Raw genomic sequence first — 25,529 nt, forward strand, 5'->3', positions numbered from 1 at the left:
TGAAATATCTGAAACAGCCATAAAACAACTGTAAACCTTAAAATATCATATAATTTCAAAAGTATGAAATCCAGGCCTAGAAAAGTCATGGAAATTCAAATAATCCTAAAAGATAGAGTATCATTTAATTTATTGAGCTAGAAATTGAGCAAGAACAAGTCATTTTTGGCAGGCCCATTTTTCACAGTCTGAGCCATTTCAAATAAATATCCAACCTGGAATGCATTTAACAGCTAAAATGCTTTGACCTGTGGGGGGTATATTAAAGTTATCTTATTAAAAATGACTGCCAGATCTTTCACTCTGTTTACCAGGAGTTTTAAATGTAGATTATCTGGATACTATTCCTGTAGCTCAAACATTAGAACATAACACTAGCAATGCAATGTCATGGGTTTGATTCCCAATGAATGCATGAACTAATCAAAACTTTATCTTATCTTAGATGCACTGTAAGTCACTTCGCATAAAAGTATCAGCCAAATGCATAAATGTAAAATCCCAAAACAGATTATGAAGTGTCATGTTTTGTGCCCAAAACCAACCTTTTAGTAACCATTGCATTTTCAGTCTACCTTTTCTACCATTTTCTAGTCTTCTGTTTATGATTTTTGTCTCCAGATGTGTTTTTGAAAAATAGATGTTGGATCATTCAGATTTCGACTGGTTTCTATTAAAGATGCTGTAGGTGATTATCTGCTGAAACAATTTTTGTTATGCTGGTTGAAAGTCTCCTCATATCCTGATAGCAGCCACTCTGTTAAAGGCACACTATGTAACTTTTTTGCTTTAAAAATAGCACAAATCACTATATCTATGTTCTATATTTTTTTTAGTTGTGTACTTACATTATCCCGACTGTTTCCAACAACTTTCAAACCAGGAGAATTTTTAATTTAATACGAAGACACGGCACATTTCTTTATTTCCGTTTTGTCGCAGTCAATGGCATCATATCCGCGTTGTCCCTGGTTTCTGCTCGTATTGCCATGGTAACCAGAGAACCAGAGCCCTCTGATAGTAACCAAGGCGACAGACGTGGACAATGTAGTTCGCAATGTCTATTTGCACGCTGTTGTTGTTTCGTTCAAAGATTATGGACCATGACAGGCAGACTTTGGATAAAAAATGAGAACTAAAACGAGAATCAATATCAGCACGGTGTTTTCGAGATGCCTAGAGCTCCCATAGACAGTATATAAACGAGAGCTCCGCGTCCGAGACTTTGACCGCTCCTACATGTACTTTATTAAACAGGTGAGCACATTTACATAAAACGAATCAATGTTATATAGTTTAACAATGATAAAATGTTAGAATACGATCTGTATGTCATTCTAAAGCTTACTGCTAGTCTCATACAGACAAACTAACACATACATTTCAACACATTCAAATGCAGTTTAGTGTGATAGTGTAATGTTAGACCAAGTGAAACAGCGCTGCGTTACCTCACAAGTTTAATTTGTCTAATAAACTGACCTGTGAGTTGTAATTCTGCATTCGCGTGTAGTTCGGTAGAATGAAATGTCCATATTCCTTTTATATCCGCGGGACTGGCGTCGCGTGTGATAGCTGATTAGCAATTCCGACCTGCTTAATATCACAGTCATGATAAAAGCATCGATGTATTCAGTCATCCATAAACATTAGATGTTTAGATTAGATCGGTCGGCTTGACGTTGATGACAAGATCCATAATTCTTAGCAAATGTTGTGTCATCAAACTACGCCTTTGTTATTGTAAGAGGTTAGCGACCCCTAGCGGCGAAAAAAATGACATACTGTACGTTTAAGCGGTCTAAATTTATTTTTATAAATATATGTCGTCTGTGGAAGCGTAGGACCATAAAATGTTCGTTCAATCGTAGCATTCTGTCTGAACGGTCCTATAGCATGTGTTTCCTGTCGGTCAATGTGTGTTTGCATACCACTGCGCAGGCTGATCGCGCAGACATATGAAGTCATTAGCGCGTTCACATACCCTGTGCAGACAGAGCGAGAATGGCAGGCAAGCAGCAACAACCTAACTTTCCTTCTGAACCAACAACAAGTGGCACTGAAAACCGAAACCAAAAACAAACAAAATCTAATTCTGTTTTTAAGAATTTGTTTACGTTTGGTATTGTAGTGTTACAAAGGCTCAATCCCAATTCACCCCTTGCCCCTACCCCTTGGCCCTACCCCTCTGTTTTGCGCGTTCCCGTGAAGGGGTAGGGTTGTCTCAATTCTCTTTTGGGTGGAGGGGTAGGGCCAGATAGCCCTTGAAACGAAGATTTTTCGGGACCACACTTCAAACGAAGGGGTATGAGAAATGTACCTGCATACACCGGCTACAGAGGCTATAATAATACACTGGCTGCCAATAATCATTTTCTTTATGTCACATTCAATCTTGTGTTCATATTTACGGTCATGTTCTTCAAAGAAACGTTTGAAAAAAAAAAATGCTGAAGTTCGTTAACGATAGTCCCGCAACATATTTTGATGTCTGATAACTGGTGAATGTAATTGCGGCAGGGAATTGTCTTATCTTTTACCGTATGTCTGCTATGAACGCATTGATTTCTTATGGTTATATATAAACGAACAGTGCTTACACAGTTTCGTGCTTTTTGCAACATGATCAACCAGTCTTGTATGTTCTTTATCAAACAGGGACACCTGAGGAAACCCGGAGGCTCATTCGTTTTCGCGCTGACCACGAGCAACGTTTCCTGAAGTCCAAAAATACTTAACGTTAGGTGTCGAAGATATCGTCATCTCCGTTGTTTTCTGCGAACTTCAGAAGAAAAATGCAAAAAAAATAGCTGTAACCCACGCAATTGAGATGACTACAGCTGACGAAGGCATCTTGGAAGTTTGTGATAAACATTGGCGCATCTCCTGTGACGTAGGCGCTAGCGACGACATAGAATGACGTGTGACGGTGTAGTAGTGGTGTCCCATTTCTTAGGGGAATATTTTCAACCCTACGCCTTGCCACTCTGTTTCAAGGGGCAAGGGTAAGGGGTAGGTGAAGGGGTATAAAATAGAATTGGGATTGGGCCTAACTGTACTATAAAGTTTTCTCACCGGTGAATGACACATGATATTAGTATTGCAGTAACGTTGTCTCCGGTCTTCTTGGTTGTGTGCATACATGCGCTTTTACTGCTATAAGCTAAAGTTAGCATTTTCCCAGATAGCACCTTTAAGTGAGCAGCTGTGTGTCATTTGTAGTGTGTAGTTCAGTTGCTAGAGGTCAAAGACAAATGTTTATACATTAACATTTGAAATTATAGGATCAGTATGTTTTACCAAACCAAGTTATATTTTTGTTGTTAGCCTATATGTTTCTCAGAAGAATTATATACAACTTACATCCTTTGTTGCCGTTTATCCACAAGCTGATTGGAACTTCATTGTGTTGCTGCTGTTGGCATGGACACAATGTTTCCATAGGGATATGATTAATCAACATATTTTTTTATTAATGGTCATCTGAGGTTATTAAAATATACATAATTTTGAAAAATTTCATGTTAGACAGTGCAATGGATAACTTGCTGTATTGTTATAATTACTAATGTGTAAAAATACCCAGTGGGTTTAAACTATGACCGGATCCCATCTGGATTAAAACGGATTTTTGGTTTCGCCGCGTTTAGTTGCACAAGCCATGATGTAATCAAACATGCACTCCCAGGAATAGGAACATTTTGGCATGAAGATAAATTTGGACTTTTTCCTCAAACCCTGTTCTTAAACAGGCCTGGACATTGCCAGTAAAGCGCAATGAAAAATGAATGTTAGGAATTAGGACTTAACTAAGACCATATTTACTAAATAATGTAATTATGCATGCATCACTTGAATTGTTTGACCAAAAGATGTATTGTTGGGACACTAGTGCATTTTTCAAGTTAGAACATGTTGTGTTTTGTCTCTTTGTGGCAGAAGTGTCTGATGACAGATTTTTGCACCACGTTAAACAAACGTCAGTCAGATGCACTTAAATAACAGCTTAACATTTGTCAGCTTTGTTGACACTGTAACCATGAAGTTGAATTAAATTACAACATAAAAATCAGATCAACATTTGTTTTGAATGAGCAAATTAGGCACAGAAAAATGTTCTTGTTTTTCAAGCGTCTTCTTTCATGCACTTTATTAAAAAAAAAATGAAACCATTTGTTTTGTTTTAAAATTGTTAACGTACTTTCAGAGACTTAATTTATGGTTGGATCATGTGAAGTACTGCAAACAATAATACATTCTTCTAATCTGTTTGACGGCAAATCCTTCATGACCTTTTATCTTTTAGTCCAGACAAAACAGTTTAACCTGAACTAAGAACAAAAAGTTTATGTATAAAGCCACATACTGGTTCTTCCAGTGATTGAAATGATGCAGCTGCTGCGTAAGGGCATTACGCAGGCAGAGCGGACTTTGGGATAGATTTCAATGTGTCTCTTACACGCATTACACTCTATCTACCATGAACAAAGAGCCCAAAAGCAATGTCAAGAGAGAGAAAGAGTTAACAAGTGGATTTGTATGTCTTGCTGATATTATGCAGAACGAATTTGGTTGGCAACTATAGCAAACTGGCAACAGATCCAGTGGACCAGTTTCCAGAGCCGTTCCTCAGCAATATTTATGCCAACTTGCTTTCAGCTTCCAAATTCAACGTTCCTGTTACAAAGCCATTATTGTTGTTGTGAACGTTGATGCATAAGTTGATTCTTTAATAATCGCACCTTTATGTTCTGTAGATGAAGTTGTCATTCAAATGTAATGACAATTCAGGAAGACAGTTCATGAGATCAAAGCTTAATTTGAGTTTTCCACCAATTCTTACTTAACATTACTGTGTGCAGCTGGCGAGGATCATATCTCAGCAACGTATAAAGTGGCTAAGTCTGATATGTATCACCAAGCTCCACATGTCCCCATATTTCATTGAGTGTGTCAGGAGTGAATGAAGTGCTGAAAATGTGTTTTTCTTTCCTAAAGTAAAGGTTATAGGCTACTTCATGTGGACATCTAGCCTTGCTGCTATTTAAAACAAAGATTATTTTTGGTGGAAATCATATTTAGCTGATCTGTTCTGTTTAGGTGCTGGGTCCAAGGTGAGATCTTTAAATGTTGCATAGGTAGGCCCAATTTGTCAAGGCCAAACTACTAAAATAAGTGCACCTTTTAGGAGTAAAAAAAAAAGTACAAAGATGTCCGATTAAGGGTGCTGCTCCAGAGACAAGCTGTTATCCCTATCCCTAAGGTTACAATTTTTTCACCCGTTTTTTTGTGTGTGAAAGATATTATTATACAGCATAGAGGGATCAGGTCTTCTTGTCTTTCTTCTCTCAATCCAGAGCATGTCTCTACAGGTCTGGATTAAGCCTGCTTCTGCTACAGTCAGTTTAAGGCCTTGTTTACACTGCAGGTCTTGATGCCCAATTCTGATTATTTGCCTATATCCGATTTTTTTGACCGTCCGTTTACACGTTCTTTCAATTGTGACCCATATCTGATTCATGTGTCTACACTTGCCATACTATCTGAAACATTGCGCATGCTTAAAGGGTTAAATTATCTTGATGGATGAATGCAAAATATGATTGATGCTAGATCTGCGATACATGCGATACATGCGCCAAACATCACCATGATTATAAGGCAGAGGAGGACGAAAAGTGCCTTCATTGCAGCCTGTGCATATGCTTGTACTGTATGCGTGTAAGAGAGATCTCAGGACATATTGTGGCGGGCTTTAACGAGAAGCAGTGGGTCCAAAATTTTAGGATGAGCAAGCCAACCTTTGATATGTTGTGTCAACGTTTGTCCACATTCCTCTCCTACGACGACACAACGTTTCGTCGGGCCATCCGTTCCTTTGCAGAAGCATGTCAGGGTTTCTCTCTTCATTAAACCGCGGAGACATTGCCTTATGCCTCAGAAAATCCGATCTGCCTGTTTACATGACAGTCGCATTGGCACATATCCGATTTATGTCTGATTTATTTCAACATATGAATGAGGCCTGAAACCGATCTCGAAATATCCGAATGCATGCGTTTTTGTTCCTGTTTACAGTCATAGAACACATCCGATCTGTGTCACATATGAGCAAAAAATCGGAATTGGGTCACATTTCACTGACAGTGTAAACAAGGGCTTAGAGACAGAAAATATCCAAGCTCAACAGTTTCAACAAAGTTGTTCGACACAACCTCTTCCTGATTTTTGCGGCAGAACACACTGACTGTTGACACAGAACACACTGACTGCATGATGTCAACTAAAAGTTCAAAGCATTCAGGAAAGGCTTGGATACTAAAAATAATCGTATTGTTCCAATTACCCAGATCCTGAAGTCAAGGACCTCACTTTCTAGTCCCAATATGTTACACAAATTTGGGACTTGTGTCACAGCAACATGTGCTAATTGTTGGACAAATCTGTTCCTCATTACAGCCTTGTAAAACAAGGCCCAGCAGACCACAGCCAGACACCCTGCATGGCGGTTTTATTTGTCATAGATTCCAAACAGAGCTGTGATGAAAGACCTCAAGTAGACCATCCCATTTAAAACCAAACCAGGTTCGGCCTTTTTTTGAACACAAATGAGTTCAAGAGATATCAACGGCACTGGGTTTAGATCAGGAACAAACACCTCCAAAATTATCTCTTGGGGATTTCCATCAGCATAGTGAACTGGATGCTGGTCCCCAGCATGAGATACTGTACTGGTGATATTAATCAGCTAGTCACTCTGGGTCAACCAGTATCATCAAAAATCCGTTCATTGCGTTTCGAAACATAAAAACACGTTCTGTGTGAAGAGCCCTTAAGACGTTTATGCAAGGAAAACAAGTAGCTGTGGTTAATGAGCAATACCAGGATGATTTATGCATCTGGGCACATCAGACTCAAAAGCACATTTCTTTCAAATTAATATTCCCTTCACGTTCCCTTTATGTTGTCAATGCAAATAAGATAAACCTTGCACACACTTTATTTTCTAGATGGGGGGGACAAGGAGGATAAGGAAGTGTGTGAAAATAAAGATATGGAGTGAGCTGGGAGGATTTTAACAACCAAACACTCTTTTCCCTTTTCAAGTGTCCAGGACACTTTGGCAGACTGCATGATGTCTCTTCAGAATGAACTGAGTGTGATTTGTTGCAAGAGAAACTGGATTCACTTCTTATTCTTTTGAAAAATTAAACCTCTGCCAGATTCCTTCTGTATGCGTGACGTCATCCCTACTAAAGATAAACAACATAATGTCTCAGGAACCATTGCTTGATTTATTTTTAGAGGGTGATTTATGTAACTACAAAGCCTCACACACTTTGTTTTCACAGATGTGTGGTATCCACTTTCCTCGCTACTCTTAAACTTAAGCATGGCAGAGGTTTAATGGCAAGTCACTTTTCTTTTTCTTTCTAGGCAGACAAAACAAACTTCATCTGTACCACAAATCTAGGAAAATCTTATTATTTTTGCATTATGTCTAATGAAGTGATGACCACAAAAAGGATTATGGATTTAAAGGTGAAGTGTATTTTTTCTTCACCATAAAATGTCACCAACCGAAATTGGAATTTTCCAAGCACCTCACCTTATAAATGAGTATAGGTTGCAGTTGAGAGAAGTCAAATTAGAGTTTTACCAGAGACAATTACCACTTGCTGTTGTGGACCAGCAATTCATGCAAGCAAAGCTTTCTTAACTGCTCTTTTCTCTCCACTGTAATTTTTGTTGCATGTTTATTGTGTTTATTGAGAGGAAAGTGTTCAGCACAGTATTTACAACCTTATCTCACAGGAAAACCGTAAAAGTATTTTACAAGGTGGCGATTTCGTATGAATTCATACGTTTGGATTCGTACAAAAATGAATGATTTTCAAGCGAATCTCATTATGAAGGACCACCCCTAATCCCACCCTTAAACCTACCCATCACTGGGGTTCAAACCAGTCGTACAAAAACGTAAGAATGAGATCTTACGAATTCGAACGAATTAGCCACCAATTCAGCAAAATAAAATAGTTATGAATTGCTGTGAGATTGTGTTGGTATTCACGTATATGCATCTAAACGCTGCCACCAGCAATGTGAGCGGGATGTTCCCTAACAATATACCGCTGCTCAGGTATTTCAAACTATTTTAACCCCTATGCGAAGAATTAAAAAGAACTTTGCTGTATTGGGGCCTTTATCATCCAGAAATGCTGATAAAGACATTATTTTAATTTCCTCACCTCGCAATGTGCCTTACGACACCTCAGAGAGAGGAGCAGATCAAGGCGCCTGCTCTCCAAATGTTATTTCCTGTGTTATTTCTATTTTGAGCCCATGTTTATCATTTCTAAAGGAATTTCAATAATTTCAAGGTTCCGCTGTGGAAAAGCAAGTGGACCCACTTAGTTTCCAAATGGTGCACACCTGGCAGAACCTCCCCATTCCCTCAGTTTGTCAAGTTAAGGGGGCACAGGCGAGGGGCAGATAATAACACCCAGTTCAGTTAACAAGAGCCCAACAGCCCTGGCACACTTTTTTAGGTTCACACAAGAGTCATTACTGTCTGAAAATGAAGAGTGACATCCTGTGAAGACATATTCTGCCTACATTGAAGGTGCATGCATGCAAATACTCCATGTATTCCTACTCAGGAACACAATGGCTGCAATCCTGCTTGATAGTCTTTATCCCTGTGTATGGGAAGTAAAGCTGGGGTGCACAGGATACCTGACTTGTTTGTTGATAGACTTAACTTGCTGATTTTGTTTACGCTTCCTTGTCTGTGCTTTCCCTCCTGATAGGATGCATACTTGCAGTGTGATGTATGTATGCAGGGAAGAAGCAGTGGTTACTCACAAACATCTGTAGAGCAGCTTTACATTGTTGGTGCATGTCTGTGTGAATGTTTTAGCCTATGAGACTGTTATAGCTGTGAAGTGGCGCCAGTGTTGTGGTTTCCCCATCTGTATTATAATATGATTGAATGACTCATCCATTGCACAGACAGTAAAGTACCACTCTAAACGTTATAGACTTGAACAAATACACTTTTATTGGATAACATTTGTACTTTCAGACAAGGACCAGTGACAGTCAGGATGTGTTTGAAGATGTCTTTGAATATACATTGATTGTCTTATGTTTATTCATTGTCTCACTCCATTCATGCCTTTTTTTAATTTATAATATATATTTTAAAAATATTTTAAATGTTTAGTAATAAATGTAAAGAGGAGTCGGGGTGGAAGTGGGATGCTGGAAGTATTTTTGCTGGGCCGAGCTAAAAAGTGCTTTATATAAGCATATAGTGTTGTGATGTGGTCATGCTCCTCCTAAACTTTTATTTAGACCTTGACTAGGAATTACTTTCTGATGATGTGTCATGCAGGAATGTGCTCAAGTATTTTGTTCTGCTACAAATCCAGTGCGAAGACAAAACGTGGGGGGTTTTAAGAATGTATGTTTGAAGGACACTAAAATAAATAAAGTGCTCTAAAATTCAGAAAAATGTCAAATTCTGTCATTTAATTAGCATTATGTTGTTTGAAACTCTTAAGACCCATTCACACCATGAACGATAACTATAAATAAAACTAACAATATTAATATCCACATCAGCGGACAATATTGTTCTGTTTAATTTATTCTAAGCACTGTTGCAGTTTTGTCATTTGCCGCTTTAAATGCTCGAGCTCTTTAAAGCGGAATGGATTCTGATTACTTGTCAATGTTTTTAGGAACTCTGCTTTTAATTTTATGCTTGTGGGTGAGCTTAAAGCATAACGAGGTACTATTGCATGATCTTGTAGTGATCTCATTGCTGATCAATGTGGGAACGCAGCATGACTCGGGCTTGCCTTGGTAATGCCTTGACTTGGAGCTCCAGCAGCTTCCAATGTTCAGTTGTATATATCTATAAATCAAAAAAAAAAAAAAAAATATCTGTAAAACCCAGAAAAAAGGCTGAGACTGAAACATATAAGAGAGAACTGTAAGTGAGAGAGGGTTGGGGGTATGATTAGAGGCCCATTCCTTCGTCACCATGTTCATGGGGAGATTCAGTATTTGGGTGAGTAAAACTGAAACATCTGAGTTCATTTTTCAGATAATAAACATCAAAGGTTTGGCAGAGCTTGCCAGTCAGATTATTTAAGCGGAGGAGATTGGGAACTGCCAGAGGGACCACAAAAGGAACATTTATGAATTTATGAATGCCATTGCATCAGGTAACAAAATATCAAATGACGTCATTTCATTGATAAAAAAAAGGTAGCACAAACACATTTTTCACACTTCACAAAACAATGGATACATATGAACAACGCCTGTGGTTATTCTGTCCGCAAAAATCAGCTTGAGACCATTTCGATAAATGGCACTGAAAAAAAAAAAATGTTTAGAGAAAGTGAAGTTACTGAGAAAATGTTTAGCTTCGATTGCTGAAACACTTTGATATTTTGCTAATGGGATAATGGTCATACATCAAGTGTGACTTAAATGTCCTCTTTCTTTTTTGGTGTCACTGTGTAACTGAATATTCATATCAACAAAGTTATTTATAGTTCTTTCTGGATATTTAAAAGCAGAGCTTTAAAATATAATGGGCGTTAAAGAGACTGTAATGGGGGAAAAATGGCCGTATATTGTTTGCATATTCTCTCCTTGCCTCCGCAATTCTGCAAAGCTTTAAACCACAGTTCTCTCCATAAATCTATAAAATTGGTTTTATAGTTTCTTTTGCCCTATCTTTTGAAAGCTCTATGTGGTTTTTCCATTTAAAAGTGAGATATTGGCATGGTTTAATTCGACTGAATTAAACCATGAGCAGTTGTAACATGGCCGCGAACAACTCTTAAAAACCAACCCTTGCCACTTTAAAGAAATGCTGACAAAGTTTTACAAACTCAATGCACTTCATTTTTAATAAAAACAGTTTTAAGCTGAGTTTCACCTACAAAATATATTAATCTAGAAAAAACAGTGATTATATTTCTAAACCAATGTATGTGGAATGTGAGAGTTCAAGTTCCCAAGCAGATGCAAGCTGGATTTGTTCCAGAATGGTTAACTTATCAGGCAGAGTGTGTATGATAAAGAACCTCCCTCAGCATCTGGTTTCATTTGAACTTAAATAGATGACCCCTTGCTGTATACTGTGGTTTTCTTTGTTACTGCTGTCTGTCAATCTTTCTGTCGATCACTGTTTTCATGAGTTCAATTTGATAGTAAACAGTTCTCCAGCACAGTTATCTCTGCAAGCAATTCTTTAACTAAGATGATTGACGATTTACAACTGAAAGTCTTATAGCTTTAACATTGGTTTTCTGAGATTAATGAATAATTTCTGAATTTGTAAACCTTAAAACTTGGGGAGAGAGGCAACAAGTGATACAAGTTTATTTAAAAAATGGGAAGCATTTGTGAAATCAAAACCTATTAGATCCTCATATCCCTTGTAAGCCCAGCTGCTGAAAACCTATCAAAGATTGTCAAACAAAACAGTGCAGTACAATCCTAAAAAAGGTTGATGAAGGTGATGGATCAGATTCTCTTTTTTTTTTAAATGCACTTGTTCACATTGCTTTAGAAGATGCAATCACATTCAATTTTATTTTGCATACAGCAAGTAACATGAATAAGTCAACATTAAAACATTCTCAATGTTTCCAGTGTAGAGAACAAAATCAACCCACTATGTGTCAGTGTATGCATCGCAACAATGCCTATGAAAACAGCAACGCGAAAATAGCAGTCATAATATAACAGAACACTTGCAAAATGCAGTCAAAACATGCCAAAAGGGCAAAAGAGGGCAGAGTCCTTGCTTCGGCTCCAATAGTTAGTCAAACCAAAGATAAACGGCCTAGCTGTCCTAATATCCCTCTCCTCCCATTTTGTGACTTCCTCTTTTGCTCCCCCTTCTCTCATCACAGTGCCAATTCGTCTGAGCCTCATTTCTCTCTTTCCGTTGCATCTCATGTCTCATCTCTGGCTCGTTTTACAAGCAATGTTTTTGGAGTTGCAACATCTTGTCAAAAAACTTCTTCATAGCATTAGCAGTTTTCTCGGCTGTTTATCTGGAGATGTTTACTCTTTACAAGTCTACTCTTCTTGAACATCCAAATTTCTCAACTTTCTTGGAAGAAAGGGTCAAAGATTATCCTCGCTTGTTCATGGGAGGTATCACATTTGTCCCTTTGACAACAGAATTCCCTAGCATTCTTTTCCTGTTGTTCCATACAACTCAGGCACAAGATATATAAAGGCAGCTCTCAAAAATTCCACTTTTAGTCCTAAACATTTTTGATTAGCAGGGTGTACATAGTTATATAATGACTCATACCATGAGCTATCACCCTGTAACTCTTGTCTGGTTTCCCTCTAAATAGAAACAGGGTGCAACTTGGTTAGTTCCTTGGAGAACGACTGAGAGTTTTCTGCAGTCATTACAGTTTCTGGCCTGGATGTGGTTGACGTTTAGAATTTTTGCTTTGCAGATAAGAGTAATTTCACCATAGACTCGCTCCTCAGCAATGACAATGACAAATGGCTTTTGTAATCCTGATTTAGCACCCGTTATCCACACATTAAAGAGTTTTCATGTCAGTAAAGCTGTGAAATCTAAGTCAAACAATGATGTACAAGCATAGCATCAAAAATCAATTTGGCATTTTGTTCAGTTTTACCATGCAGCACTGACCGTATCTGAGCGAGGTTTAGACAGAGTGTGGGAATAATGTGAAACACGGCAGTATGGTTTGGCTTGTTCCCAATGTTTCCTTGTGTTCTGTGTCTGCAGGTGGCTCAACAGGAGACGAGGAGAAGGAAATGAGCCAGGAGATGTTAAAGATGGTCAAAAAGATGAGAAACACATACACACACATATATAAATAAATAAATATATATACAAAAAAATATATATATATATAGCCAGTAATTTATTATTGATAGATGCAACTTGTGACTGACAAAATGTATATTTCAGATGTCTGTTTGGTAGAACTATCAACTCTGAATATCTAAACTGAATATGATTTATACAGCATTGCAGCTGTTTATCTCGTAACATTGCTTCCTCTTGAGCGTCCTCTGCACCTCCATGCAAGGACTGCCTCTTCCTTTTTGTTTGGGCTTGTGCACCTACAGGACTTCAGCTAGCAAACCAGATGGTGCACCCTCAGCCTTTTCCTTGAATGACTGTTTCTGCAATTCTGGGGTAAGAGGGGGAAACTCCATGAACCTCTTCCCACAGATCCTCTCCCACAGATGTCTGACCTTTGGGTTGAAAATGGAGATTGTGAGTTCACAGAAAGCCTTATGCAAACATCTGCACAAATGATTTCACCTAACAAAGCATACTGACTCTTTCCAAATCTCACCACCACAATGACCCAACATGACTTCAATGAGACGGCTGACCGACCTGGAAAACATGTGCAGATCCAACCTGCTTAACGCTGAGACACGGTGACATTAATGACCGATTTTTACTAGGAATGGGTTTTATTTTCATGCTTATTGAGCTTTAAAAACAGCATCTTGGAGTGTGTGCCCTTATTTGGGGTGAAAAAAGGCAGTTTTAATATGGCTGTGTTGGTTAACTCTGTCCTGGTACGTCCTTCAGACACACTTTAGACATCATATTCCCAAACAACCCTTTTTTCCCCCCAGTGTGGTACCAGAAACTCTAATCAAAAGACCATTCCTTGAAGGAAGATATAAACATTGTAGAGGTTTTGTTTCTGCATGCTTTTTGCCTTCTGGCTGTTTTTCTATAAGGTTTTACAGTTTTTGAGTCATATATTATCTGACATTGTCGCTACACGTCTCCTATGTTTACCGGGTGTCAGCTTTCAGATCGTACAAAATGTCCCTCTAGGCTCCATGTCTCTCCAGAGTTGTAATTTTGGTTTAAGGATAATCACAGAGTATTCTTCAAGCTGCACAAAGCTTTCATGAAAATGTTTCCATCCAGTTCAGTTGCTCAAAACCTTAAAAGCAGAATTGTGCGCTTCAAGAAATTTAGCTGTGGTATTACAATTTGAGTCTTCAGAGATTCGCATGCATGATTGGAGGACAAAATCTTAAGGATGTCCTGAGGCATATCTGAATATTCAGATGGGTGGCATTTATAAAAGATTCGGTTGTACTTGTGTTGTGAGTTAACTCAATTATAAACCAGAGCTGCTACCACATCTGAGATGAATCTTTGAGCAATATGTTTGTCTGTGTGGATTCAATTTAGATTTCACAGATACTGTTTGATGCAGTATTCTCATTTTCTTATACTAGAAGGGAAAATCCAACAGGAAGTGACCGTTTTAAATGACTGTGGCTGGGATGGTAGCTTCTCCTCTATGGAACAGCAGCGCTGTGGTTTGAGGCCTTTCTCTCTGTATATCCGTGTTTTTAGACTGCTGCTTTTTTCTTTTCTCTGAAGGGTTCCGGACTATGGTCTCTGGCAGACAGACACTGGTAATTACTTCCATCTTCCACCACAGAGGCAATGTCCAGTGCAGAGCAAATATCCTATATATCCACCCACTCACAGTGAACTTTCTGCCTCTACAGAGAATTTGTTCTTGTTTTTGATTCTTATCTCTCATCTAACCTTCCTGTCTTTTTTCTGTCCAGTCTTCCTGATGGCTTCTTACAGATAGAGAGACCTTTTTCACTCATTATTGTACAATTCCCAAAGCATTTTATACATGTTATTTTAGTCCTACAGCATGAGAAATACAAATCAAAGTCTACAATTAAATTAATCTTGAACAACCTACCTGCAGTATGATATCACTAATAAGCTCCTTTGACAGACTCATGATTACATAATGTCAAGGGCTTTACAGTGAGAATGGCCTGGGGTGCGTTTCCCGAAAGCATCGTTGGCCAACTATGGTCGCAAGTTCATCGCAATGTCCATTGAACTCTATTGGTAACAAGGGAACTTGAGACCATAGTTGGCTAACGATGCTTTCGGGAAACGCACCCCTGGTCTGAAGCATATCAATAAACAAAAAGGCTTCTGGGTACAAAAATGGAGAGCCATCGCCCCCTCCTGGAAGGGTTCAGCAGGAACCAGAATATGATCAAGGGATTGGCACAGACACAATGTTCACTTCATAGTCTTTCAAACAGGTATTTGTAATTGCATTGCTTTAGCATTAAATTAAGTTTAAACCTTGTCACTAATACAAATTAAAATCAAATGCATTGTTGTGTGTCATTCCTGTTATGCACTGGGACTTTTTGTAACAGGTTACTGTTCAAGCTCAGGCACTTAATGAATAGCATAAAAAAAAGGAACACTTGGGAGGATATCATTAAGAAAACAAGCCTATGTTATAAGGAATATTAAAAACTACTATAACATTTAATAAATTAGCTAACAAGAAATATTCCTTTAAAACAAAAACCACCCATAATCACTTATATTAGATAGAGAAAACAATTAAGATGGGATTTATTTTTAAAACTTAGACAATCATTTCACCCATACCAAATTCAAAAGCACAGCACGTGTCAGTACAAAAAGGGTTTATTTTTATTAAAACATTTTTAAAAAGACAAAACTTAAATCTGTTAAACGTTATTCAGACGGTTGTGAACGGGTCTCGAACGGTCCTTGGGCTGAATGAGAGGTTTGTATCTTCTCACCGGATGGGCTTTAAATGATGAACTCTGGAAAACAAGTCAAAATGATTGATCTACACAAATTAGACAAGTTAGTGTTTTCAGAGTAACAGGTTTTTCAGAGGACAACACTCACCCATAGCTGCTCTTGCATCTGGCGCATCTCTCGCAACTCTTTCAAGAACCCCTCTCGTCGGACTCTCTGTCTAGAATCACGCTCATCAAAAGAGAAAGGCTGAACACGAGTCAGGGTCGACGATCTTTGACGTCTACGCCTGCAGATCAGGTAATGAATTATATTATTCTTAAAAGCATAACAGAAACATTGTTGAAAGTGAATTTCACCCATGTACCTGGGCCTTTCAAAGGCGATTTCTTCTAATGTGTCATTTGAATGAGCAGGTGAAGATGTTCCAGAAGAGCTATCATCTGCGAAGACTGAGTCACAAGTGAATCCGATAAAGGCTGTCACAAATGGTGCACTTCCACAGTGGTGATGTACATTTGCACTTGTGATAGCACCAGGCCAGTGCAGTCAGGATGCTCAAACCTTTTAGCAACTACAGTCTTTGGGTCAAACTGAGGTGAATACTGCACTGCATACTACTACTACTGTCTAACATTACTGACTTTAGCTGATAAGTTATATTATGGACTATTAAACATTTCAAACAGATTGCATAGCCTACTACAAACTGCAGAAATATGCAAGTATACAATTCTGATCCAAAGAGTGCACACTTTAAGGGCATCAACATCTTTATATCAAACTTGGATAGATTTTAGTTACAGCTTTATCGTATACAGCATGGAACAGCATCCTTATTCCTTACCAGTTTCACGGCTGTCGTGTTTTTGCAGAGGGGAGATGACGGCCAAACTGTACTGGCGCTTCGGCGAGAACGTTAACGGCTTTCTACGTTTAAATACATCCATGCGCCTCTTATCCGAGTTCGTATCTGCACAAAAATTAAAGATAAATAGAAAGAAAGAAACTGTCAAAAATGTTTGGAGGAGCAGCCACGCGCGCAGGCTGGAGCAGTTGCTAAGGAGACCGTGTCGCGCGCACCTAAACAGTGACTGAAACTGCAGCGATTTAAAGACTTCACGGCAAAAGAACATAACTAGACATTTAAGGTACGTTTTAAAAATAGAGTCGCAAGAAATAACACGATTAACTACAACAACATGGTAAGGTTCGAGTCAAAATAAACAAGTCTTACATTAAATACTTGTATTAAAAGCCGTTTTTGTGAAAAAGCGGTCAATGAACACACAGTGGCGCATAACGTTAGATACAAACCGGCTTAATATGACTAAAATACCATTAATACTGTTTTACAATTAAAACTGTTAATAACTTAACGTTACCTGTATGACTTAGTGTGACGTCTGTTGGTGTTGCGTTATAATGTTGAGCCATTGTGACTGTAACGTTAGTCTGTTATTGTGACATGTGAGACATGAAATCGATTAAAAAGCTTTTTTTCAGCCAAATGATTAACTTATGTTACACTGATTAGCCAAAACGGTTGAGTCGAATTAGAGGAAAGGTTGATGATTAATTAATTGTCTACACCTGCATACAACATGGTTTTCCTAAAAAAAACATGGTGACGTTCTTCTTTCTGGCTGTTGACAGTATTTTAGTATGGAATGATAAAAAGGAAAATGCTAAATCCCCTTGAGCTGTAAAAACGTTTTTCCGAACCTGACTTTATCCTTTCTTCAGGTTCCTATTCTGGAAATTGATTAGACAATGCCTCATTTGCATATTTAAAAGCATGTCAGAAAAAAATTGATACAAAAAATATGTGCAATTCTTCCGAGGCATAGTGTAGGATTTAAGAGTCAAAATGAATTGTTTGTAAAGCAGTACCAAATAATTCATGAATTGTTTTAGCTGATACAAATATAATTTTAAAAGTAAATGCGTGTGTGTGTGTGTGTGTGTGTGTGTGTGTGTAGCTCATGAGTCATGCAGAGGGGCGGAGCTCTTCTCCATCAGAGGAGGAGGAGGAGGAGGAGGAGGAGGAGGACGAAGGCTTCACGCCCATCTCAGCAATAGCTCCAGAGGCAGATTCACATCATGAACAACCTGCTGTCATATCATCAAATCCAGCCCTGCAATGCCTGGAGCAGGTAGAAGCTCTTTGAAATAATAATAATAAATACATTTGTCAGTTCTTTGTGTCAATAACATAACTTTTTGCATCGATCATCAATCATTTACATTGCAATAAAAGCCCCCCCCCCCTCTGACTGTGTGAGAAAGCTTTGAATCAACCACAGTATTCAACTCTCAATGTTTAGATTAGTTTTATTTGTTTCATAAAAGAATGTACCTTTAAAATCACAAGTTGAGATGTTTGATATAAATTCTCCAATATAAAGTTTTTTTCTGAAAAAGTAGGCTAATAATGATTAAAAAAATACATTTATTAATGTCATACTCTTAAGAAAACAACAACAAAATCATTCATAAAGGTCTGCCTAGTCACACAGCAATACTTAAAATATTCTTTAAAAGAAATTATCCCATGCTTTGAAAATAAATACTGTACATTTCCTCCTTCAATGTCACAGTTTCTTTTTAACAACCCTTGAGCCTGTCTGCATTTAAATTTTAAAAAGTCTTCCTGGAAAATGGAGTAATGGATTACTTATTTTGCAGTAAAGGGCATAATTACATTAAAGCACATTAAAAAGCTGCTCAATGTGTCCCATGACTCCCACCAAAAGAAAAACAAAGCTTATCAGGAGTATAAAGGCTGTGGTGTAGTAAACTAATTAAACAGAAGATGGCAATAGTGCCTGCGCGTGGACACACACACACACACACACACACACACACACACACACACACACACGTGAGACCATAAATCAAAGTCCTGGTATTTAGAATAGAAGCTGGATTGTATTCCTATATGCCTTGCAATATTTGAAATACAGAGCTTTATAGATTTTTTAATGCAGTTCTGTTAATATCCGAGGACTTGTGATGTATCAGTTATTTATCAGTTATTCTTGAGGATCAGTACCCCCAAAATAATTCTTTAATTATACACAATTTGGTTTAGGGTGCATAATTCTTTGGCCTCATCATCATTTTGACATTTTTAAAAGTTTGCCTGTAGTTTGTTGGATAGTACTCAGAAGTCAGGTTGTGCCACGAGCCCCAGAAGATCCCATCCCTCTTCCCTTTGTACTTTGCTGTGTAGTATTTGCCATTGAGGTTTGCTGACATGCAGGCATCAAACCACCAGCCCGATCCGTAGTACGCCCCGCAGTTCCCTGAGGGGTACATGTCGTTGTCTCTGTCCGGCGTACTGAAGAACTTCTGATCATGGTTGAAGTGTTTGCTAAATTGCAGAGCGTTTCCAGCAGTCCCAGAGTACCCACTTATAGACAGCCGATAACGGAGGAACTCATTCGACACGTAGAACTGTTCGTACTTGGCATACCCACGTGTGCCCTCAAAGTCTTCGAGCTCAATACGGAGGATCATGTCCTTGGATTTGGTAAGCAAGTGGATTTTATCATTCCCAAGCCAGAACTCTCCTTTAGGGTTACCAAAGCCCTTCTTGTAGTCAGCCCAGGTGCGGTTGAAACTCACGCTGCCATTGATTCGATGCTGCAAGACAGTCCACCCACCACCCAATGCCTCCATCTCACAATACACTGCGAAGCTGTCGTTTCTGGGGTCAGGGGCCACGTTGTACACCCCGTTTGTCCTGTGCCCCAGCACGCTGATGTCAGAGCAGTCTCTCGGAGTGAATTTTAAGAGGTCTGTGTGGAGAGAGATTTTTAAGCATGCTTTATAACTTTACATGCATCAGATACTTAAGATTATTTATTTTAAAATAGGGGTATCCATATCTGCTCCTTGAGGGCCGTCTCGCCTCAACACGCCTGCCTGGAAGTTTCTAGTATGCCTAGTAAGACCATGATTAGCTGGTTCAGGTGTGTTTAATTGGGGTTGGAGCTAAAATTTCCAGGACAGTGGCCCTCCAGGAGCAGGATTGGACACCCCTGTTTAAAATATAAAGCTTTATAAAATATATAAAATGTTTTTATGTTTCTCTTGTGATGCTTGATAAAATTATGTAGATGACCCAAGACTCTATAATTCAGTGGGGTTTATTAGATTTATTTCATCATCATGTGATTCTGTGGCCAGGGTTGATTCCTGCAGCAAGTTTTCATTTTTGAAATTTGTAAAATCAGAGACAGAAGATTTCAGTGAGGATTTGCGAAACTGTTCCTGCAGAAGCCTCTCTCCTGGCAGGCAACTTGCTTAATATTAAACAGAAGAAACTTCAATGCGATAGCCTCTGTTTGAGGTGGCAGCTTGAAAGCATTCATTGAGGTACTTCTTTGTAAATGGTTTAAATGATTCTCTAGTTTACCCCAGTTCTGCATGTCCTAAAAAAGTTAACGCCATTTCTATTTCAAATAAATAATGTTCTTTTGCACTTTTTTTTTTTCATCAAAGAATCCTGCTTTCCTCACAGTTAACACATAAATATTAAGCAGCACAGCTGTTTTCAACATTGATAATCATTATTTTTGAGCAACAAAACAGCATATTAGAATTAGATTAAGGCTGGAGTAATGAATGGTAGTAGGTATATATGTTTATATATATAATAATATAATATAATAAATATAATAAAAATATATATACAATAATATAAAAGCATTAGTGGTCAAATTGATTAATCACATCTAACATAAAAGTTTTTGTTTATATAATATATGGGTGTATATTATTATATTAATAATATGTATGTATGTGTGTGTGTGTGCGTGTGTGTGTGTGTATGTATATTTATTATATGCAAACTTTTATGTTAGATACGATTAATCACGATGAATCTATTTGACAGCATTAAAAAATATGTCAAATAATACATAGTATTATAATGTATGTTATATTATAGTATTATGACTGCAAAAATTACTTATTTAACTTACTTTGAGGAAGAGGTTGATCTGGACAATTTGAGGTGCAGGTGCTGCTAATTCTGTTGGTGATGTTCTCAACTTTTCTGTCCACTATATCCTCCACATTTTCCTGATTGAGGAAATTAAGTTCGTCCAGACGTCCCTGAAGGGAGTTAATCTGCACACGTGCGTTCTTCAGGCTGTTAGACATGCGGTTCATCTTTACCTGCATTTCTTGTACATTAATGCTATTATCGCTGTCATTCCCGTTCTGGTAGACTCTCTTGCTGGTTTCCCCTCGACTCTCCTCTGCGATGTTTGTTGGAGGGTCTCCACTGTCCTTTTGCAAGTTGCGGTCCACTTGCTGTGAGCTGCACAGCTGACAGGAGCTCTTCAACCTGTTTACTGTCTCCTTCAAGCTTTGCAGCTCCTTCATGGTCTTCTCCAGTAGTCGGAATTGCTTTGGAAGCTGTATGGTCAGCGGTGGTATTTGAATCTGATATGGGCACTCCTCCTCATCTTCACACTGCCCAGCTGGTTTCAGTCTCAACTGGGAGCAGCTGGAACTTCCAGACACCCTGTCTTGAACCCCAGAAGGGCCACTACCAGAAGCCTCTACCTCCTGCCAGACCGTTATCAGCAGAGAACAGCACACGTACACCAGTTTCATGGTCTCAAAAACAGTGACCCAAACTGAGAGAGAGGATAGAAGAGAACTGCGTCAAAGTGCAACAGCTTTGCCATTAAATATCAGAGAGAGAGAGAGAGAGAGAGAGAACGAAAGTGTGGGTGGGGCAGCAGTGCATTGCATAATTGCACAGTCGACATCAACGCAGGAAGAATTTGGTGGATAAAGGACCTCTCACCCTTTCTCTTAAAACAGCACTATGACTCATGATATTTTTCTTTAATTTGAACCTTGAGTTTAATCAAAGATTCAGTGAGTCAGATCAACCTACCAGATGAGCAGTTTAGTGCTGTGAAGCACTATGTCATTATGTCATTATTTACTCACCCTCATGTCGTTCCTAACCAGACTTTCTTTCTTCTGTGGAAAAGAAAACAAGAATGTTTCAACTGTTTTTTCAGTTATTCTTCAGACTTTTGAAGAATGTTTTAACTTAAAGAAAGAAAGAAAGCCAAAGAGGTTTCAAACAACATGAGGGTGAATAAATAATGACAGAATGTTAACTTTTGAGTGAACTGTTCATTTAAAATGAAACAGTCATATTTCTTTCCATTTATTCCTGTAAATGCTGTGGTGTTCTGCAAAACATTGTCTGTCATCATTTATTAATTGCTGTCATGTGTTTACATTACGTATTGCTAATGCGTTTGTATTGGCATAGGATCATGTGTTGTCACAAAGCTACATTTTACTGTAGTATTGGCTGTAATACAAACAAGCTTTGGGACTTTGTTGTAATAAAGAAACTAGTATTTATTTAATCGTGTGCAGATGTGATCAGTCATCTGTCAGAAATAGCTTCACAGTTTTTTCTTTTCTTTATTTCTGCATTGAATTGGTGTTGCAATTTTCTGCAGAAATTAAAGTCTGTTCTTTTGTTTTTCCTTACTAGATCAGCACAGAGAAATGTTATCCAAGCTGCCTATTGTAAAATGTGCTCCAGTGTCTCACTTCAAAGCTGGTCCTCCACATGTGTTCCTCATGATTTCCCATAAACTTCACAGTAACCAACTTTAGACTCCTGCCTTGGCTTGATGCAGGAAGTCTCAGAATAGAAGTGCTATAATATAGGAACTGATAAAGCACAAACTGCTTTTTAAGATAAATGTCCAGTAAATGTCAACTTTCTAGCGTTTTTTTTTTTTTGAAAATTAGAGATGACCATGAAGATATAGTCACATTTTCAAGGCAAAATAGAATCATTTCAATGGGAATCCATGCCATCTGGAATTTCTTGTAAAGACGAAAGATTTCCACACTGCTTGGTTTGAAAGTGAGCTGTGTGAAATGTGCTTCATGCATCGCAACATTATTGACAATTTTTGTCCACGAAATTTTGCCAAAATCTTGAAATTGTGACTGCATCTTAAGATAGTACAAACATATTTAACAGTCAGTGCATCTCAGAGAGCCTGTTTTTCATATGTGTATTGTCTGTAAGTGAAATTAAACTTTCAACATTAGATGGATCCAAGCCCTGAACAGCAAGCATAAAATTTTTAAATCTGGAAGATATTTACTGCATATCTTGAGTACGATCTCTCCAACCTCATGTTTAGTTTGTTTGTCTCCACTATAAAGGAGAAAAACACACGTTCAGACTTTCTTTGGATAATCAGAGATGCTTATATAGAAAACTTCAACTTCAGTGGTCAGATAAACAACACTCAAAGCTTAGATCCTAGCTTTCCATGCTGGAGTTCAAATGTAAGTTAATCCACTCTAAAACCCCTGAAATGAGTCCCAGCAAATCCCCATGAACCTGTTTAGCTTTTAAATGCATTTAGGCTAATGTTTATTCGGCTTTTGGATCACTGATAGTTCTTTTTCATCTTTGTCTTCAGCTGTTCTCCATGGGAAAGGTCAGTGGGGAGAAAGTGGCTCGTCTTAGGGCCAGTTTCAACCTCTTGCATGAAACTATGAGAAGTTCTCAGGAATCAGAAATGCATCTGCTGTTGGAGGCGAAGGCCTTACGCACCAAGCTTGAACAGCAGAAGCAGGATTTGGAGAAGGCCGAGCTGTTTCCTGAAGGACCGGACACAGAGGCCAGCAGACTGAAACAGACACTTCTGCAGTACTACAACCAGCTGAAGGAGGATGAAGAAAGAGATGATCAGATGCAGTTCCAGTTGGAGTGGTAAGATGCTCTGCATGACCACATCAAGTTGTGTGGCTCTGCTTAAGCTCCATGTAAAACATGCAGAAAGAAGATATGTATATGTATTATTGAAGACTTGCTCTGTGCATGGTGCATTTAGTCTCCTTGCAAACCAAAAGGCATTGACTCCAAGCCACTTCATCTTGGCTTCTTGACTTGCCTCCCTGTGTCCAGAAATTTAGTCTCTCCTCCAAAAGTGCTGAGTCACGGCCCACACTGCTGCTGGTCAGTGTTTGCTGACATTTTTCTAAGTGACTTGTGCAAAAAGCATTTGTGTATAACTTCATCAAGTATTTTTAAAGTGAGGGGATACCAAAGTCTAATACCAAAACCTCAGTGCTAACATTACATTATATATTAACTCATTAAAACATCCCTAAAAATAAAACATTTGTTACTGACAAAAAGCACAAACAGTAAATTAACTGATTGTGTTAACATTAATTTTATAATTTAATAAGTGCTTCAGTAGTCTCGCTTCAATAAGAGAAAATCAAAGTCAAACCAGCAGTGGGGGAAAATTATGGATTGAAATAAAAAATAAGGTTATGTCATGATATTGAGTATAATTTATTCCTTACTTAAAACTATCTGCAATTCTTTTGATGTAGCTGGAGGTTTTCACCAGACTTGGGAAGTGTTTCTGCTGTATTTAATAATGTACAGTACCACTTTTTTTTGTCTTATGCTCACCCAGGCTGCATTTATTTGATCAAAAATACATTAAATACTTTATAACAATAATATTGTGAAATATTATTGCAATTGAGAATAACTGTCTTCTATTTTAACATATTTTAAAATGTAATTTATTCCTGTGAAGCCGAATTTCAACAGACATTAATCAAGAAAAAAAGTGATTCTCACATGATTCAGAATTTTTTTGATGAACAGAAACTTTTTAAAAAAACAGCATTTATTTCAGAACTATTGTACTAGAGATATATTTTATGTACACTGTATCAATTGGTTAGTTAAAGGGTTAGTTCACCCAAAAATGAAAATTATGTCAGTAATTACTCACCCTCATGTTGTTCCAACCCCGTAAGACTTTCGTTCATCTTCGGAACACAGATTAAGATATTTTTGATGAAATCTAAGAGCTGGCTCACTCCTTCGTTAGACATCGATAAAATAGTCCAAGTGACTACAGTGGCTCAACCTTAAGTTTATCAAGCGATGAGAATATTTTTTGTGTGCCAAAAACCCCAAAATAACGACCTTATTCAACTATTAATTTTCTTCTGTGTGGGCCTCTGAGTGAGTTCACGTAGTGTAACAGCGCAGCACTTCTGGGTTGTACGTCAGAATGTAAGCTCACTATTGGCCGACGCTGGTCATGTGTGTGATGCGTGTGATGCTGGCTGCGCTGTTACACTAATTTTAATTTATGGGTGAACTAACCCTTTAAGCACTCATACAGCAGGCATATTACAGCCAGATGTAGTTTCTGCACATGTGGCTATGTCCTGAGCGGAGGCTATGTCCTGAGCGGATCCTTCATCCTTAGCCAAACTGACATGGATTCACCTTGCACAGCATACTTTTGCTCACTGTAATCTCTTTTTTTGATGGGACAGTCCAGCTCACACTGACAGCAGTGCTAATGCTCAGCTAGAATATTTGTTCATGTGGCTTCAAGTTTTTGCACTGCTTAAATTAAAATGTTCAATAATCCTAGCCACAAATGTATAATTGTGAAATATTCTTTGCGCTTACCTCACGTATATCTCACGTATTTGAGTTCCTTTTTGCATGAATTGCTTCACATCCTGATTTCTATTAAATCCATAAAGTTTGTTTCACAGAAATGTATTTCTCCTTTTCAGTCTCGAAGAGGAGAAGCTCTGTCTTGAGAAAGAATACCAAGACCAACCTAAACGGGCTGTAAGTATCGTTGGGCCATGATGGGCCATTAATACATCATTGGGTTTTCCAGGCAATTCATGCTGGTTCACTAGGGATACCAAATACTTAAAAACACAAAACAAATGATTAGTAAAATCCATCTACTTCCTGTTCCTGTAGAATATCACACAAAACATTCCGTTTTTATTTTATATTACATCTTTTTGTACTTATTAACTAATT

The 25,529-nt window shown here is 38.1% G+C and overlaps 3 protein-coding genes across 5 annotated transcripts in view; 1 reads left to right on the forward strand and 2 right to left on the reverse strand.

The window, feature by feature from the left end:
• The first annotated feature begins 15,107 nt into the window (after positions 1–15,107).
• ccdc146 (coiled-coil domain containing 146) overlaps positions 15,108–25,529 on the forward strand; it is a 28,832-nt gene continuing 18,410 nt past the window's right edge. Inside the window, exons 1-5 of one of the 2 annotated variants that reach the window (XM_081364381.1) lie at positions 15,108–15,931; positions 16,048–16,229; positions 17,614–17,787; positions 23,125–23,417; positions 25,268–25,325. In XM_081364381.1, coding sequence (XP_081220507.1) covers positions 17,617–17,787; positions 23,125–23,417; positions 25,268–25,325 — 522 coding nt within the window. In that variant the 5' untranslated portion in view covers positions 15,108–15,931; positions 16,048–16,229; positions 17,614–17,616. Of the gene's footprint in view, positions 15,932–16,047; positions 16,230–17,274; positions 17,378–17,613; positions 17,788–23,124; positions 23,418–25,267; positions 25,326–25,529 lie in introns of those variants that run through there. The other variant, XM_081364382.1, reaches the window with a different exon arrangement.
• Positions 15,535–17,658, reverse strand: sinup (siaz-interacting nuclear protein). Of its 2 annotated transcripts, none has more exons than XM_081364385.1 (5): positions 17,017–17,658; positions 16,479–16,604; positions 15,999–16,083; positions 15,782–15,920; positions 15,535–15,693 (listed from the first exon to the last, which is right to left on the reverse strand). In XM_081364385.1, exons 1-5 carry the CDS (start codon positions 17,066–17,068, stop codon positions 15,595–15,597), a joined length of 501 nt encoding a protein of 166 aa, XP_081220511.1. In that variant the 5' UTR covers positions 17,069–17,658; the 3' UTR covers positions 15,535–15,594. The 2 variants fall into 2 exon arrangements, with proteins under 2 accessions (XP_081220511.1, XP_081220512.1); XM_081364386.1 differs by having other exon boundaries at positions 15,999–16,074; positions 17,017–17,369.
• Positions 17,950–21,332, reverse strand: fgl2a (fibrinogen-like 2a). The gene is made up of 2 exons (XM_081364163.1): positions 20,623–21,332; positions 17,950–19,434 (listed from the first exon to the last, which is right to left on the reverse strand). The coding sequence occupies exons 1-2, from the start codon at positions 21,260–21,262 to the stop codon at positions 18,722–18,724; spliced, it is 1,353 nt and encodes a 450-aa protein (XP_081220289.1). The 5' UTR covers positions 21,263–21,332; the 3' UTR covers positions 17,950–18,721.

This window comes from Scardinius erythrophthalmus (genome assembly GCF_964197995.2).
Source record: "Scardinius erythrophthalmus genome assembly, chromosome: 4".
Taxonomy (NCBI): domain Eukaryota; kingdom Metazoa; phylum Chordata; class Actinopteri; order Cypriniformes; family Leuciscidae; genus Scardinius; species Scardinius erythrophthalmus.